Consider the following 18,041-nt stretch of genomic DNA (forward strand, 5'->3'; position numbering starts at 1 on the left):
CAGTGCACAGCTCTGCTCCCCCCACGTACCCACGGGGGAACGGGGCAAGTCCCAGCCTCTCTGAGCCTCAGACTCCGATCTGCACCATGAGGAAGGTAACAGCTGGCTGTCCCCAGACTCAACCAGCCCAGTGGGCTGAAGGCACAGGACGAAGGGCACAGCGTGCAGAAGTATGAGCGGGAGGCTGGGTTTGCCCTGGCCCTGCTCTTTAGTCCAGTGACAGCGTCCCAGGCAGGAGTGGGTGCTGGGCAGGTCCCTCTCCTTGGCTCCCCATCACCCTATGGGTGGCGCTGCCCAAGAGAACACCCCCGCCTCACTGCTCCTGCAAAGGTCCACACCACACACACCTCAGGGCTGCGTGGATTCACTGGTGTTTTATTGGATTTTCCACAGGCAGCATGGACAGCCCCGTGGCACTTCACCCGCCCCGATCCCTGCTCTGGGGCCCGGGCTGGGGGCTGTCCACCTCTCGATGTCTTCTCCTGAGGCATGCCATCACTGGGCCCCAGCCCCTGGGCTCAGGCTGCCATCTTGAGAGAGAAACCCAGTCTGCCCAGAGCCTTCTGGGCCAGGCTTCCCAGCCGGGGGCCCATCCCCGTCGGGCACAGGCGAGCTCTCCTGAGGGGCTCCGAGCCAGAGCTCCCGGCAGTGCCCACCCACCCCAGGCTGAGGCCAGACCCTGACTGCGCACAGCACAGCAGGCCCAGACCTACAGCTTGGTGTTGAGGTGGAAAGAGAAGTGGGGTGCCGTGTAGGCCGTGGCAGGAGGCACGTGCCATGGAGACGAGGCCGGGCAGAGTCTGTGGCACAGGGCACCATCAAAGGATGCCGGTGGGAGGTGCATCAGGCCAGCGGTCATGGGCGAGGGCGCTGTGGCGGCCAGCAGGTGGGCTGGGAAGGCAGGGATGACCAGGGGGCTGAAGGGGAGGGTGGCCTGGCCCTTTAAGGGGCCCAGGGTGCCAGCGAGGTTCAGTGGACAGTGCAGCATGGTACCCCTGTAGGCCTCCGGGAGGGCGGGGCCCAGCAGGCAGGAGACGGCCAAGTCAGGGCCCCCGGGCTTGGTCCCACACTCCTGGGCATTCGCCTCCTTCAGAAAGGGAGACACTGCCCGCAGTTTTTTGCCACCGTGGACCGAGCCCTCTTCCCCCAGGCTGCGCTTGTGGCCCAGGCCTGGGCTGCTCGGGAAGGTTGGCAGGGGCATGGGGCTCTCAGCAGGGACCTTGGTCATGGGGGACACCCAGCAGGCTTTGGGTTTGGGGTAGAGGCTGCCCTTTCTGGAGCTGCCCTTGTGGAATGCAGAAGGGCGGCCGGCATCCCCGCCCCACACCAGCGGGGGCTCTTTGGCTGGCAGCCCCTCCTCCTTGGCAGGGGGCCCCAACAACACCCTATCTTTAAGACTGGGGAAAAGGTCCCTGGGACGCTGGCTGACAGGCTTCAGCACTTCGCTGGGGTAGGCGTGGAAGCAGCCGGTGACGACGGGGGCCGACGGGCGAGGGCCTGCCTGTGTCTCCCGCCAGAGGCCGCCCCCGGGGGCCTGCCTTCCTTCCAGGGGTATCAGCCGGTCCCTGGAGTCCTCGGCCGGCCCTCCTGGGCTCTGGGGACTCTCCACGGGCGGGGCAGCTGGGGGTCCCTGGGGCTCCCCACCTGCCCCGTGGCGACAGCCCTCCTCCTGACACTGCAAGGCCTCTGCCTTGCTCACCTGGGCCAGGAGCTTCTTTTTGGCCAGCGGTGACATGATACCATGTGTCCCTCTGCAGTAGAAGCTAGACAGGAGCCGTTTGTAGGCCTCAGGGCAGCCACTGGCACCCAAAAAGGGCAGAGAGGGCCCCACGGCTGGGCCTCGCTGCTCCATGCCATCCCTGGGTGTCTCCTGGCTAGGAAGCCTTGCCAGGTCAGGGGCATCTGCTTTGGTCTTTGCTGGCATCAGCTAGAATGAGAAAAGGCCAAGCCTCAGGGGACAGGAGGGAGCCAGCTCTTCCAGCACGTTCGTGCAAAACTGTCAAAAGGCGTCCCATCCGCTGAACAGACACAGCTTGGTGTCAGGACATGGGGCCTGGTGAAATGGGGTGCAGACTAGGACTCAGACCCCACGTGTACTCCCAACTTGAGGGCCCTCAAGTAATGAACCACTCTATGACCCTTGCCCCCCCGCCCCGGTGCTGCCCTTGGGGGAGAGAGGTGTTCTGGGGGTTCCAGGCAGGGAGCTCTGCAGCCACAGTGAGCTGGTAAGGGGCGCTTTGAGAGGTATGGCACGGGGCTTGGAGCTCACCTGGTCCACCCGCTTCTCCTCCTTGACCTTCTTTGGTCTCTCAGTGGCCCCATCATCCCCCCGAGGCTCCTTGGCCATCTTGTACTGCTTCCTGGGCTTGGAGGGGGGCAGGGGCTTGTCATCCTCCCCCTTCAGGTGCCGCACGTATGGGAGGACCAGCCTGGGGAGGAGCCGGGCATGTCGCCAGGGGGCCAGGCTAGCAGGAGGCTCCCACCCTTCTAGGCCCACCCCGGCTTCCCCCCGGCCCAGATCGCCAACACCCCTGCCCGACCAGCACACAGACACCCCCCAGCTGTGGGGGCTGCCGCCCGCCCCCAGCCCACCGCCCGTCAGAGTTGCCGGGGGGCAGCCCAGGGCCCCGCACCTCTCGTAGTGGCGGCCCCCACCCCACCGCCCGTCGGAGTTGCCGGGGGGCAGCCCAGGGGCCCGCACCTCTCGTAGTGGCGGCCCCCACCCCACCGCCCGTCGGAGTTGCCGGGGGGCAGCCCAGGGCCCCGCACCTCTCGTAGTGGCGGCCCCCACCCCACCGCCCGTCGGAGTTGCCGGGGGGCAGCCCAGGGCCCCGCACCTCTCGTAGTGGCGGCCCCCACCCCACCGCCCGTCGGAGTTGCCGGGGGGCAGCCCAGGGGCCCGCACCTCTCGTAGTGGCGGCCCCCACCCCACCGCCCGTCGGAGTTGCCGGGGGGCAGCCCAGGGCCCCGCACCTCTCGTAGTGGCGGCCCCCACCCCACCGCCCGTCGGAGTTGCCGGGGGGCAGCCCAGGGGCCCGCACCTCTCGTAGTGGCGGCCCCCACCCCACCGCCCGTCGGAGTTGCCGGGGGGCAGCCCAGGGGCCCGCACCTCTCGTAGTGGCGGCCCCCACCCCACCGCCCGTCGGAGTTGCCGGGGGGCAGCCCAGGGGCCCGCACCTCTCGTAGTGGCGGCGCGTGCATGTGGCCGCACTGGTGCTGCCCGGGCTGCCTCCCAGCTCATCGTACACGTTCTTCCAGAGGCGGCGGCCAGTCACCTGCAAGGGCGCCACGTCAGGGTATAGCTGGTGGGCGCCCCCTGCCCACAGGGTCCTTGCAGCTCGGGGTCCCCACTCAGAGGCTGTTTCTAATTGCTTCTCCGCCAGCAGGGGCAGGGAGGTTGGAGGGGGCTCCCCTGGCCAGCAGCCAGCCAAGTCCCCCTCCCAGGGGCTGCCTGCGCACTGGCCCTTTGTGAGTGCAAGGACAGGACAGATGAAAAGGGTGACGATCTTGCTTGGAACAGCAAAGAACGGGCGGGTAGGGCAGGTCCCTCCTCCCTGCGGCGCACAGGGAGCTGAGGAAAGGGTAGGGTTCGGACACTGCCTCATCCTCCCGCCGACAGAAAAGGGCAGGTCTGCTGGGCTCCCTCTTTTCCCGAGGTCCCGGGGGCACAGCTGATGTGCCGGGAGACGCAGCAGGGTGAGGACTCAGAGGAGCCATCCTTACCAGTTCATAGGCGCCTAGCTTCTCCACGGCCTTGTAGATCTTCCACAGGTTAACTGGGGACAAGAGGGCGCGGCCCCCGTCAGTCTTGGTGGGAGGAGGGGGCAGCCAGCCGCCTGTCCCCATGGCCCCGTCAGGCTGGCACAGAACCAGCACATACCCAGACAGGGCCACCGGGATGGCTGGGCAGACCGCACCCTGTGTGCTGGGGGCCCAGTGGCCGGTAAGGATGGACATCTGGCCGCACCCACTGCCAGGCCGGTGCCTGGAGGGGGCAACCTTTCTGTGTGCAACCCCTGTGGCACGTCGGGGTCGCCCCGGATGGAGGTCCCCTGCCGGCCCCCCCCCGTGCCTGCACCCCGGGGACGCACTCTGCTTGAAGCCGAGATGGGGCACCCTCTCGATGGGCGTGCGTCGCTCCTTCATGAACTTGTAGAGGCTGACTAGGAAGGCCTGCTCCTCCTCCTGCTCCTCCTCCCGCTCCCCGCCTGCCCCGGGGGGCTCCTGGGGAAAGAACACGGGGCAGTGGGGTGAGCCCCCAGCTGGCAGGAGGCTGCGGAGAGGCGGAACCACTGGCTGCTGGGGAGGAAGGAGATGCATGGCCACCAACTCCAGGCTCCCCGAGGAGGGAGCAGACCCTCACGCCCGACTCTGGGCTGCAGAGGCTGTTCCCGGGCTCAGAAGGACAGAGGTGTTCCACGTCAGCCCCGGACCCCAGGTCAGGGTCCACAGAGGCCTGGCTCCAGGGGCAGCCACAGGAGCAGCCCTGCCCCTTCCCAAGCTTCCGATCACTTCTTCACCTGGCTCTAGGTTGTCACGTCGCCATCTCAGCTCCTCTACCAGACTCTGAGCTCCCGGAGGCAGGCTGTGTGGCCCCGGGGCTCCCAGTGGCCCCTGTGGTCCAAACCAAAGGACGGTGCGTCCCAGCTGTGTGGGGCCATTCTGCCAGGCTTGCTTCCGTGGCCCGCCGTCCGTGTGCTCAGCGCGGGGAGGAGAGACCTTGTCCTGGGCTCCAGAGGGCCCTTGTGTCCAATGCACAGGTCTTTTGGTTTCTGCTCCTAGTGGGAATTTCTCCTGGTGCCCTTCCTGCAGCTGGTGGCTCAGGGCAGGGGGCTACTGTTGGGCTGGGGTTGGGGTCCCGGCTGGGGTGGCCCCAAACACGAGAGGGCTGGCAACCATCATCAGGGTGAGAACCATGCAGAGAGCCACGTGTTCCAAAAATACTCTATTCAAGTGTCATGACCGTAGTTTTGACTAATCAAAGACCTCGGGAAATAAACAAGCCAGCTTGCACGTTACCTATGAAATTGGAACACACTGCCGTGCCTCAAAACGGAGGCACTCTGACCACAGCTCTTCAAATGAACATGCTTTTCTGTTCCTCTTCTCTGAACTCCAGGAAATCTGTTAAAACCTGTTCCCATTTGCAGCTCCCTCCAGCCTGTGCCTCCGAAGCAAATGGCCAGAGAGCACTGATGCAGAGGCTGATGGCTGCGACTGTGCTGGTCAGCGCAGCAGCATCGATCTCACTTCGGGACAGAAGGATGTACGTGTAGCTTAACATTGTAGAACAGAGCTTTACTCTGTTTCATAGATCAGGGCTCCAGGTCAGCCTCGTGCAATAAAAGAGTTCTGCTGTAAAAACCAAGCCTGAAAGTGCAGCCAGAGGTGATGGGCGAGCCCTCCTGTCTGCCCACCGCCCAGTGCAAGGCCCCAGAGAGTGGGGCTGTGCCCCTCTCTGGACTCTTTCAGGGTTGGGGGGGTTAGGGAACTCATCTCCAGGGAGTCTCCAAGGTCACCTGGGAGGCTGCACACAGGTGGGGCAGGGTGAGGGAACGGGCAGGGAAGAGGCCCCCAGTGGGGGAGGGGTCACCCAACTCACCTCCAGGCGCACAGGGCTCCGGTTCCTTCTCGGCTCACCATCGGGCTGAGGAGACACGGGTGGGTCTAGGGGCTCCCCTTCCTCTGACTGCTTCCTTTTCCCTTTGACCAGAGGTGCTGGAGGAGGAGAAGAAGGGGAGAAGGGCAGGGGAGAGCGAGGACATGAGATGCTGGCAGAGGAGTGGGTGCCAGGAGGGCAGCGTGGCATCCGGATGGCCCGGTGGGGTCAGTCCTCGCCACCCTCTGCTTGTGGTGCCCAGCTGCCGCAGGCGGCCTCTAAACCACACAGGCTCGCCGACCGCAGCTCCCGCAGCCCCACCCATGCCACACCGGCCGGTTTTCCTTACTCCATTCCAGCCCTCTTCCCAAAACTATGAAGGAGACCCTAAGTCACCCTGGGGTCACGTCAGAGGAGGCTGGGGCCATGGTGCTCGGGGAAACTGTCTCCAAACCCCACCTCTCCACATAAGAGAGTATTTGCAGCGGCTCAGCCAAACTGGCATCTAAGAGAGCTGCAGAGGCTCCCATGTTTGTGGGCCCTCGAAGCACCATGGGAGGTGCCCCTCCACGAATAACCAAGAAGAAAGTTCCCATTTATGAAGCAGCCAAGCTTTTCTTAAGCATCCCTCATGATCCCACGCATGCTCAGTCATGTCTGATCTGTTAGCGACTCCAGAGACTGTAGCCCACCAGACTCCTCCGTCCATGGGATTCTCCAGGCGAGAATACCAGAGTGGGCTCTTCTTGACCCAGGGATCAGACTCACGTCTCTGGCGTCTCCTGCATTGGCAGGCAGCGTCTTTACCACTAGCGCCACCTGGGCAGCTCAGCAGAGCCCTAACTGCCCCTAATTAGGTCACATACTCCCTTCACCTTCACGGCTTCTGGTGACCCTTCAGGTCTCACCTGACAAGCCCTAAGCAGGAAGCGGGGGGCCCTTCCCAGCCCTCAGCCAAGCACAGCACTTCTCTCTAGTCACCCTCACCTCTTCGCACCATACGGAGGGGGCCATCCAGACTGAGATGCCCACGGCTTGTCTGGCCTCCTGGCAGCTCGGCGAGGCCGCCCAGCACCCCCACCCAGCAGGTGGCAGGTAAGGGAAAATGTCTCCTCTGTCCATGGGATATTCCAGGCAAAAATACTGGAGCAGGGAGCCATTCCCTTCTCCAGGAGATCTTCCCAACCCAGGGATGGAACCCGGGTCTTCTGCATTGCAGGTGGATTCCTGACTGTCTGAGCTACTAGGGAAGTCCCATTTTGGAGGAGAGAATGGGCGAGTCTCACAACAACCTGATAGAGGGCCAGGAGGAGCCAGGAGCTCGACTCTCCTAAGGGCATCCTGAGAGTTGGTGGCTGCAAAGACATAGCCACTGGAAGCTGCTCTGGCCACGAAGAGGCTGATCAGCCATGTGAGACCACCCTTTCTTTCCTCCCTGTTGTTCACGTTGCATGAACTGTCCTGGTTCACTCCAGCTCAGAAAATCCTTACTGCTGGGAACCTGCAAGATTTCTCCTCCATCCCAGGTAGAAAAGAAGCTTGAAGAACAAGAAACCCAGGCTTCCCTGGGGGCTCAGTGGTAGAGAATCCACCTGCCGACGCAGGAGATCCGGGTTCGATCCCTGGTCCGGGAAGATCCCACATGCCGCGGAGCAACTAAACCTGTGAGCCAAAACTACTGAGCCTGCGCTCTAGAGCCGGGGGTGGGAGGGGCACAGCCACTGAAGCCCTCCAGCCAAGAACCTGTGCTCTTCAACAAGAGAAGCCACCACAGTGAGGAGCGTGCACTCCGCAACCAGAAGTAGCCCCTGCTCAGTGCAGCTAGAGGAAAAGCCTGTGCAGTGACACAGACCCAGCGCAGCCAGAAATAAAGAAGATACCCACAGCAGCGTGACCCTCGAGGCCAGCGGTGCCCAGAAGCCTGAGCTGTAGACCTCTGACTGCTGGGCAGTGTCCCCTTGGGCAGCTGTTCACGGAAGTGCCATGCAGGTTCTCGGCTCTGTGTCCCTGGCCCTTTCATATGTATGTTCTGTCAGTGAGTCCCAGAGGGATCCCGTTTTAAAGAGAGATTAAGTTGCCTGCCTCCCTGGGGGACCACATTCAAAGCAAGGTCTGTCTGACCACCCATCCAGGGGCCTGGCCTTGCCATCACTATGGCTGTGGTGCTTATCACCAACATTCACAAGCTTTGATGGGGTGTCTGAATAAGCCTGTTAGAGAAACTGAGCCTAATGCTAATTGGGCCTGGGCCGTCCTTGCAGGCTGACTCCTGATCACCGGAGACACAGCCAATCTCCAGAAACAACTAATAGGAGATACGGGTTCGATCCCAGTACTAATAACTGACCCCTCCCAGCCCTGATGGATGCCTTTCCAACCGGGCCCTTGGGCAACTCTGCACCTCTGTCTTTCCTTCCCTGAACTGGGGCGGGGGTGGGGGGGAGAAAGACACTGGGGTCCTTTGATAACTATCTGTGAATCCTGAAGCCTTCAGCTAATCGGCTCTGTCCCCCCAGCTCTTCTCCTTTCCCTTCCTGCCTTCTCTGCTCCGCTTTCACACCCTCTCTCCCTTCTTTCCTGAAGGGAAAATGCTCGGCTCCGAAGGACTCTCTCCACCTGTTCCTGTGATGAGGCTTCTCACTGGCACCTTCCTGCAGATCGGCTACAAGGCTGTCCCCGGGCCTCAGGGAAAGAAGGTGGTGGAACCAGGGCCCACTGGATCACCAGGGAGAATTTAAAAGACATGGCGCCTGTCTCCCCAACCCTCCCCCAAAATGAGTACGACTTAAGGTCCTGCACAGGGTACCAGGGGTTTCCTGGTGGCTCTGCAGTAAAGAACCCACCTGCCAATGCCGGAGACATGGGGTCCATCCCTGGGTCAGGAAGACCCCCTAGAGAAGGAAATGGCAACCCACTCCAGTATACTAGCCTGGGAAATCCCATGGACAGGGGAGCTTGGCAGGCTACAATCTGTGGGGTCACAAAAGAATCAGACAGGACTTAACGCCTAAACAACAACAACACGGGGCTTGGGGGGGGGGGGGGTTCAAACTCCCCAGGGGGCCTGAGAAGGCAGCCAAATTAAGGGCCACCGGGACAGAGACGGGGACGAGAGCCACAAAGGGAAAACACTCTGCGTGGCCGAGTCAGGGGGATCCGGCCTCCATTCTCGCCCACCTGGACCGCAGCCCTGGATGAGGGGCGAGGGGAGAGTCTTCGCCCCCCTTCCCGAGCCTGTCCTCTCCCTCTCTTCTCCAGTCATTTCGAGATCATAGCTCCCGCTAAATCTTCATTTGGAAAAAGAGTTCTGCCTTGAGAAATAAGTCTGAAACCCCCTCCCACAGGGGCCAGGTGAGTCTGCCCAGCTCCTCAGACCCCCAGCATAGACTGAGTGATCTCCTCCCCACACAGTTTGAAATTCTACTTCCCCCACAATCTAAAGGTTTGTAAGGAACACTCTGGGAGCTGCTTTTGGACTTTCTGTTCTCTTTCATTCCTTATGGAACGCTGGACCCATGCACAGTTTTAATTTCTGCCGCGTGTAACAAAACTTACTATCCAGAGCTCAAGTCCCCCATCATTACTCCTCTGAAAAAATTCCATCTGAACTTTAGGGTAATTCTGTCACATTCCAGGATGAAAAAGAGAAAGAGGGAAAGGATGAAGGAGAAGAAAGAAACAAAAGCCACTGGGGTTTTGACTGAGTTGCGTTTAAACTTAGAAATTACTCTGAAAAATGGTACCGCCTTTCTGCCGTGCACCCTCCTATGCAGGAGCAGTGTCTCCCCAGATGGAGGTCTCCTCCATGGGGCTCAGGGGCTCCTCCTCAAGGGCCCTGTGGTCCCCGCTGAGCTTATTCCCAGTTGTTGTGCTGCTAGACAGCTGAGTGAGAAGAGCCCTGGGGACGGCAGCAGCCCCGGCCGCTCCTCATCCCGGCCGTGTGGCCCGGCCCCGTCACGGGCAGCGCGCGGGCGAGGCAGCGGCTTGGCTACGGCCCTTCCTGTGCTAGCAGTCTGCTCGACTCCACAGCTCTGCGGAAGTCAAGCTTAACCCTCGATCTCAAAACCGAGGCAGTGAAGAGGTTAATTTCAGTCGCTAGCTGTGAAGGAGGGGGCTCCTGAAATGAAGCCCGCCTGCTCTCAAGCCCCCACCCCACCCCCACACTATGCACTTCACTGTCTGAAACCAGCCTCTCCTAGGCCCTGGTCTGGGCACTTCTGAACACTGGCCACTACATCTCCCCAGCACTCGGTGGGCATCATTATCTCTCTGCCTCATTAACAGATACTACAAGATCTGAGGATCTGAGAGGCTCAGTAACTCACCTGAGGTCACACAGCTTACCAGCAGCAAAGCTAGGATTTGCAGCCAGCGCAGCATCCATCTCAAGACCCTGACTCCAAGGCCTAGAGTTTTTTAACGGGCGCAGGGAGACCCCAGGGCTTCCCTGGTGGCTCAGTGGTAAAGAGTCTACCTGCCACTGCAGGAGATGAGGGTTCGATCCCTGGGTTGGGAAGATCCCCCAGAGAAGGAAATGGCAAGCTGCTCCAGTGTACTTGCCTGGGAAATGCCATGGAAAAACAGTCGGACACAACTTAGCGACTAACAACAATAAAGCGAGACCCCAGGTTCTTTCTCTGTGCTCAGAGGGTGCAAACTGGCCGTCTCTCCCCAGGGGACCTGCAGTGTCACATTGCAGCACCCCTGTTAGTCTGCTGGCAAGAACCTGGGCCTGTCTTCCCAGAGAAGCTGAAAGCAGACGAGGTGGGGCAGGAGGAAGGGTGGGGCGGGGGCTCTGACCCCACACAGGTGTTTCTGGCCCTTACTTCATTCTCCCACCTATAGATGGGTCTGTTAGACCCAGTGGGCCCAATGTTCTAAGCAGAATGAAGCGAGAAATGAGGCTCTCCCCCCAAAAAACCACAAGTGGCTATGTTCATGCGTGTGTGTGTGAGATCTGAGGTGTGCGCGTGCGTGTGTGCGTGGGTGTGTGTGAGATCTGAGGTGTGCGCGTGCGTGCGTGCGTGGGTGTGTGTGTGAGATCTGAGGTGTGCGCATGCGTGCGTGGGTGCGTGGGTGTGTGTGTGTGAGATCTGAGGTCTGTCACTCTGCTGCGTCTCAGGGCCTAGAGTTCTGCACCGCAGGGAGCAGCTGCTTCATAAACAGGACCTGCACTGCCAGAGAGGAGCTGGGCTGCGCCTAGTCCAAGGCCTCTCTCCCGCTCCTTCTCTCTCCTTCTCTGAGCTGGGCTGCCCCTAGTTCAAGGCCTCTCTCCCTCTCTCCTTCTCCCTCCATCTCTCCCTCTCTCTCTCACCAACGCCGCCCCCCGCCCCCCCCCCGCCCCGCCTCTCCACTCTCGGTGTGATGGAAAGGAAGCGACACTTCCTTTCATGAAAAGTCACCCACTGGGAGCACCGTGTCAATTACGACAATAATGGTAACAGAGGCCTCAATAACAACCAGCAGACACGCCACACCTTCTTGCCTGAGGTTGTTGGCTTAAGTTGCTCTTTGGCTTCAGCTGGAGCTGAAACAAAGACAACCTTTGAAGCAGCCAGTCCACTCAGCTCGGAGCCAGCTGCCTGGCGGAGCAGGGGTTTGGGGAGGGGGCCTGCCCAGGGCTGTGCTCCAGCCAGCACGGAGGACAGACGGACAACCTGGACTCGTGCAGCTCCCCACCTGCCCTGCGTCCGAGTCTCGGGGGAGGGAAGAGGGGCCAGGGTGGGGGAGCAGCTGGGGCCAAGGTGTCAGCCTTGAGTGTAGAAAGGAGGGGGTGGGGGCACCAAATGTGAAATGACCAGCTCCCAGAGCCCCGGGATCTGGTGGTCCTGAAAGACCTTGACCCAGGGTGCGGCTGAGTCCCCACCGTCTTGCCCCTCCAAGTCTGGGTGGTGTCTGGTGATAAAAGTAACAGCTCCATCTCTATACTGCTTCCTGTGTCCCCACCAAACTGGGCTGGGTGGCAGCTTGTCCGAGACGTGGGTCAACAGTAGACGCACAGCCGAGACAAAGGAAGGCTGCCTGACTTCTGCATGGGGCACTCCTCTCTCTCTCTCCTAGCAGAGCTCTCCCAGAGTGGCTCTCGAAGCCCAGCCGGTAAAGCAAGGTCCAAGGCGGGTGTGGGCGGGTGTGGGTCAATTTCCCACCGTGGAACAGGAGACCATTGGGAAGGGAGAGAGGGGCAGGGTCTCAGAGTCCTAAACTGTCCTCACTGTCAGACCAGGGCTGGTCTCTAAGCCTCAGTTTCTCAGACTGTAAGCCCCTCAGAGAGCGGGGCTGATTCTGTGAGGTCCTTTCTACCACTGCCATTCCAAGTTCGAGGTCCAAAAGGGTCCCTAGGGCTTGGACAGGCTCTGGAACTCCACCCTGGTGACCCAACCCATTAGCTGCCATCTCTGCCCTAGCATGGTCTCTGGGACCCCACACCCTCAACTTTGGTGCTTCAGCTGGGGCAAGAAGCACCTGTTATCCTCCCTTCAGCTCCACGGACTCCTCTTGGCTAGCTGACGACCTCGCAAAGAAAGGGACCCTGGCTCTGGCCAGTCCAGTGCCGCCAGACCCGCACCCTGAGCCCCTGGGGGCCCGGCATCGGGCGATCTCCTCCCCTATTCCCAGCGTCCATCCGGCTGGCGGCCTGAGGCCGGCGCGGCCGCACCCCCTGAACACTCCGCGCAAGGACCGAGACGAGGCAGCGATTCAGACTGAGCGCGAGCCAAACGCTTCTCTCCTCGCAGCCCGTGCGTCTTCGCTTTCCACCCCCTCCCCGCCCCCCATCACTCGCGGGTCCGCCACGCTGTCCCTTCTGGAGCCCCAAGGGGAGAAAGAGACACAGGAGAAAGATGAGCGGAGCAAAGAAGGAAGTTACTTCTTCCCTGCCGGGGGGTGGGAGTGGGAGGGCACAGAGGAGGGTGGACAGGAGACAAGAGGAGAGACTACGGGGGAAAAAAAAAAAAGGGAAGAGGAAAGAGAAAGAGAAAGGGTCGGAGGCGAGAAGCCGGTAACCGCCGAAGGATCAGCACGACTCTCGGCTTAAAGAGGAACAGTTGATTCTTCAAAATGCATTGAGCAAGTTCTTCAAAACCAGCGCAGAGTCACTTTCAGGAAACGGCGGCCGCAATGGAAAGCGCGCCGCGCGCCCGGCGGACCCGGTGCCCCTTCTCGGCGGCGCCGGCGGATTCTGAGAACCGCCGGGATGTGACGGCGGGGAGGGGCAGGGGAGGGTGGGGGGCGGGGGGCACTGCAGACGGAACTGCTGCGGACAGCTGTCACAACAAATTAGCTGAGACCAGCTCGAGATTGAAAACCACAGCAGGAAGTGAGGTGACAGGGCCGTACAGGACTCGGTAAATTTCAGTCAAGAGACCACGGGGAGAGTTTCGAGATAAACGCCCGGGAAGCCCCTTGGCCGCCAAAACTTTTTGTCTTTCCTTTTTTCGAACAGCGCGCGCCCGACACTAGGCTTTGGCCCCGGCTCGCGGCGGGAGGACGCGGGCGTCCCGGGCCAGACCACCTCGGCGCGCTCTCGCCCCCGAGTCCACCCCCAGCCCCCGCTCGCCCCGCAAGGCAGCACCGACCGCCGCGAGCGCCGGGAAAGACTGGGCGCCACAAACTTGCCCTCCCGCGGGGCCGCCCGTCCCGTCCCGTCCCGGGCGCACCGCAGAGCCACCTACCCATGGTCCGGAGAGCGCGCGCGGCGCCGGCACAACAGCCTCCTCCGGCTCCTCTCTGCGGACCCCGCGCTCCGCGCGCGACTGACCCAGGGGCGCCGCTCGCCGGCCACCTCCCCCGGCCCCGCCCCTGCCCGCCCCTGCCCCGCCCCCCGTCCGCCCCCAGCCCCGCTCTGGGCTCCGGTTGGTGGGGCCAACCCTTCCGCGAGGGATGGGGACCGCCTCCTCATCCCGCAGAACTCTGGGAGCTGTAGTGTGCTCTCTCCCTCCCCAGGCTCACAAGCTGCGGAGCTGGGCTCCTCACCTGGAGGGGTTGAGGCAGGACAGCCAGGAGTCACGGCTTCCTTGCGCCTCTGGAGGCGAAACTCGAGTCTTGGAAATGTCCTCTTTGGTCTTAAGCAGGGCACTGGGGTCCGGGTGGGGTAGCAAAACCCTTCTGACTTTGACTTGAACTGGGTGGGAGACCTCTCCCATCTCCCTTCCAGCCCAACTTAGAAGAGATGGTTGGTGATAGCTAAACAAGAACCCCTTCCAAAGTAATAAGTCCTTGGCCAAAGCTCTGGGGGGACCCAGAAATGCCTGGGGCAGGAAGCCTGCTGACAGGAGCCTGTGTCCACCTATTCCTCAAAGACAGAGAGGGCAAGCTACAGGGTGAGCAGTGGAAAGAGGGGTCATGATCCCTGCTTGGGGAGATGAGGCTTCCAGTGGAGTAGGGGCCTTAGGAGATGTTGAGCCAGCTGCAGCTGGGCTTCTGCCAGAGGGAGAAATAACTCAGCCATATTCACCTCACAGAAGAGAAAACTTGGGTTTTCTCTTGGGCTTGAGAGTTCAAGGTCTGGAAGCATTGTTCACAATAGCCAAAAAGTGGAAGCAATCCAGTGTCCATTGATGGATGAATGGGCAAACTGTGGTCTGTATTCAGTTGCACCCAAGTCTTTGCCACTCTTTGGACCATGGCCCACCCAGGCTCCTCTGTCCATGGGATTTTTCAGGCAAGAATACTGGAGTGGGTTGCCATTTCTTCCTCCAGGGCATCTTCCCAACCCAGGGATCAAACCCAGGTGTCCATCTCCTGCATTGCGGGCGGGTTCTTTACTGCTGAGCCGTCAGGGAAGCCCCTAAACTGTGGTGAAAGTGAAAGTCACTCAGTTGTGTTCAGCTCTTTGTGACTCATGAACTATCAAGTCCGTGGAATTCTCCAGGCCAGAATACTGGAGTAGGTAGCCTTTCCCTTCTCCAGGGGATCTTCCCAATCACTGAGGTCTCCTGCATTGCAGGCAGATTCTTTACCAGCTGATCCACAAGAGAAGCCCAAGAATAGTGAAGTGGGTAGCCTATCCCTTCTCCAGGGGATCTTCCCGACCTAGGAATATAACCAGAATCTCCTGCATTGCAGGTGGATTCTTTACCAACTGAGCTATCAGGGAAGCCTGAAACTGTGGTATGTACATACAGTGGAATATCACTCAGTCCGAAAAAGGAAGGAAATTCTCACGTGTTCCACAACATGGATGAACCTTGAAGACATTATGCTAAGTAAAATAAACCAGACACAAGCTTCAAATACTGTGTGATTCCACATATATAAAGTACTTAGAGTCAAATTCATGGAACAAATAGTATAGAATTCTGGTTGCCAGGCTTCCCTGGGGGCTCAGATGGTAAAGCATCTGCCTGCAATGCAGGAGACCCAGGTTCGATCCCTGGGTTGGGAAGATCCCCTGGAGAAGGAAATGGCAACCCACTCCAGTGCTCTTGCCTGGAAAATTCCATGGATGGAGGAGCCTGGTAGGTTACAGTCCATGGGGTCGCAAAGAGTCGGACATGACTGAGCAACTTCACTTCACCTATGGCTGCCAAGGGCTGGAGGGAGGGAGGCAGGATAGGGAGTTAGTATTTAATAAGGCTTTCCTATCGGCTCAGATGGTAAAGACTCTGCCTCCAAAGCAGGAGACCTGGGTTCGATCCCTGGTTCTGGAAGATCCCCTGGAGAAAGGAATGGCAACCCACTCTAGTATTCTTGCCTGGAGAATTCCACAGACAGAGGAGCCTGGCAGACTACAGTAGATGGGATTACAAAGAGAGACATGACCGAGTGACTAACACACACACACACATTTAATAAGTACAGATTTTCAGTTTTGCAAGATGAAAAATTTCAGATGAATGGTGGCGATGGTTGCGCAAAAATGTGGATGTACTTCACATCCCTGAACTGTATACTTAAAAATGGTTAAAAGGGTAAATTTCATGTAATGCATGTTTGAGCCAAGGTCTCACATGTGGACTTGAACCCTGTCCTAACACAGAGTAAGCAACCGCAAATTGTTGATTAGTTTTAATACAAACAGCACTATGCGTTTCCTAATTTTGTATGATAAAACTGAGGCTCCAGAGGATTAATTAGCTCAAGTAAGACAGCTGGTAAATGGCGGAGCTGAGCATCTGAGCTCCAGTCAGGCCCCCTCCGTCATTCCCCTCAGCGTTTCTTGGCAGTGCTGTTAACTGAATCAGGGAACACAGCCTGAGAAGGAGAAAGTGTGAAGGGGAAGACTTGAGCACTGGTGAGGACACGATGGGCCAGTGAGATGTCCAGTGGTAGCTGGCAGTGAGGCCTGGAATCCATGACAAAGCACCGACTGGAAACACAGCTGGTTAAGGAGCCCTTGGACCCGTGCACTTCCCAGCCCTGTTTGCAGTCATCACCCAGCCATCACCCTAAACGAGCGGACCAGGGTTGTAGTTTGGTGACCCTGCAACTCTCCCTTATCCTTTGGCTCTGGGATGGAAGAACTCTCCAGGCTCAGTCCAGAGTGGACAACACGTGGGCTCCCTTGTCTACCTCGTAATGGGTCATTTTATAAAAGTCTGTGCCTGCAGATTTGGTAACAGGCACATGGTCAACAGTAGTAACTGCCTCTAACAATCATTATAATAGTGATTATGATAGGGCCCCCACACTTCCCAGTTTATAAGCCCTCCAGGAGACCTGAGGCTGTGTTAGCAGATGCTGTGGTAGAAAAGCTTTGTCCATTCTTTTTTTTTTCGGTGGCAGGGAGCCACAGCTTGCAGGATCTTAGCTCCCGTACCAGGGATAGAACCCTTGCCCTTGGCAGTGAAAGCTCTGAGTCTCAGCCACTGGACTGCCATCCTATTAGGATTGTTTGCCCAAGGTTTGGGATAGAGGCCTAGGCACTACCCTCAGCATCCCAGTCTCGGCCAACCCCACCCTCCCAGGCTGATTAGACTCATTGCCTGACAAAGCAGCAGATCATCCCACACAGGATAGAGTTATTCTGCCATCCCAGGCAGTCGGACACACACTCTCAGACAGTGGCTGTTGTGTAAAGCCTCAGCAAGTCAACACCTGCCTGTGTCAACCTGGGAACAATATGATCTAAATTTAATTGCCTCCTGAGGCAACTGTTTGCAATAGAAAGTAATTTACAACAGCCAATAAATCTTGCAGAGGAATGACATCTCCATTTGCTTCCCTAAAATCAAACATGCTTGTTGGTCAAGCTACTATCTGATGTACCTTCACCTCCTACCCACCGCTACCCTCCTCGTGCCTCCTCTAACCATCAGATCCAGCCCCTGATGGCCTGAGAGAAGTCGCCTGGGCCCTCCATGTCCTGATGTCTCAAATAGATTAATTAAAAAAAAACCAAAAACCCACGAATGCATTCTCCCCATAAAGACATTACAAATAAATCATTTCTCTCTGACATCATTCCAAATTCAGTGCCCTCCCCAACCTAGAGATAAGGACTCTTATCACATTGGGTGGGCTTCCCAGGCGGCACTAGTGGTAAAGAACGTGCCTGCCTGCCAACGCAGGAGACATAGAGACGTGGGTTCGATCCCTGGGTTGGGAAGATCCCTGGACAAAGGCATGGCAACCCACTCCAGTGTTCTTGCCTGGAGAATCCCATGGACAGAGGAGCCTGTTGGCTATAATCCATGGGGTTACAAAGAGTCAGACGCAACTGAGCATCAGATTGGGTAAACTATTCCGGAACTTTCCCTATGTATTTTCATAAATACGTGGTGTAGAAAAACACGTAAATTTATGTGTGCTTTTAAAAAGTGATTCCATTCTAATTGTTCTATTCTGCAACTTGATTTTTTTTTGTCCAACAATACGTCTTGGAGAACCCTCTTTGTTAGGACACAGATCTGTTTCTCTCTTGTAGCTGCCAGACTGCACATCTGGTATATGGACGTACAGCAGTCTTTATTTCATCCCCTCTTCATGGTGCTTGGTCTTTTTGCAATTACAGGAACCTTCCAAGAACATTCTGGACCCCCTTAGAACATTTGCAGTGCTCTGTAACTTACAAAGGAGTCCCAGAGATTGACCTAAAAGCTGCTTTCTCCTAGCCTCTGTCCCCAAGACTCGGCATCCCTTGCTGGCCCAAATCTAGGAAGAAAACCTGGTCTTGGGAGGGGTGGTCCTCATCCTGGAACTCTCAGAGCTGGAGGGACTGTTCACGAGCTTCTTCCCACCTGGCCTTATTCTGGAGAGGAGGCCAGCAGGCCCAGAGATGTCAAGCGAGTTTGAAGGAGGTCACACAGCAAGTCCGTGTTGTTGCTCTTGCTCCTGGGACCCACAAACACATCCAGCACGCTCAGTCAGTTTTCTGCTCTGGGAAGCTCCGTTCCCAGGCTCCAGCGGTTGCAAAAGGCCCCCAGGGCTTTGTTTCCAAAGGAGAAATGAATCGGGAAGTATTTTTAAGTGCTGGCCCCGCCTGGCTCCTGCCTTGCTCCCTCGA

At 58.6% G+C, this 18,041-nt stretch overlaps 1 protein-coding gene across 4 annotated transcripts; it reads right to left on the reverse strand.

Annotated features, from left to right (window-relative positions):
- Positions 1-355: 355 nt before the first annotated feature.
- On the reverse strand, positions 356-13,401 carry ARID5A (AT-rich interaction domain 5A). 4 transcript variants are annotated; one of them, XM_069583946.1, is made up of 7 exons: positions 13,270-13,401; positions 5,603-5,718; positions 4,092-4,224; positions 3,724-3,776; positions 3,178-3,275; positions 2,270-2,429; positions 356-1,927 (listed from the first exon to the last, which is right to left on the reverse strand). In XM_069583946.1, exons 1-7 carry the CDS (start codon positions 13,271-13,273, stop codon positions 710-712), a joined length of 1,782 nt encoding a protein of 593 aa, XP_069440047.1. In that variant the 5' UTR covers positions 13,274-13,401; the 3' UTR covers positions 356-709. The 4 variants fall into 4 exon arrangements, with proteins under 4 accessions (XP_069440047.1, XP_069440048.1, XP_069440046.1 ...); XM_069583947.1 differs by lacking the exon at positions 4,092-4,224 and having other exon boundaries at positions 13,270-13,392; XM_069583945.1 differs by lacking the exons at positions 3,724-3,776; positions 4,092-4,224; positions 5,603-5,718; positions 13,270-13,401 and having other exon boundaries at positions 3,178-3,703.
- Positions 13,402-18,041: the final 4,640 nt, after the last annotated feature.

This window comes from Ovis canadensis, chromosome 3 (assembly GCF_042477335.2).
Source record: "Ovis canadensis isolate MfBH-ARS-UI-01 breed Bighorn chromosome 3, ARS-UI_OviCan_v2, whole genome shotgun sequence".
Classification (NCBI taxonomy): Eukaryota; Metazoa; Chordata; class Mammalia; order Artiodactyla; family Bovidae; genus Ovis; species Ovis canadensis.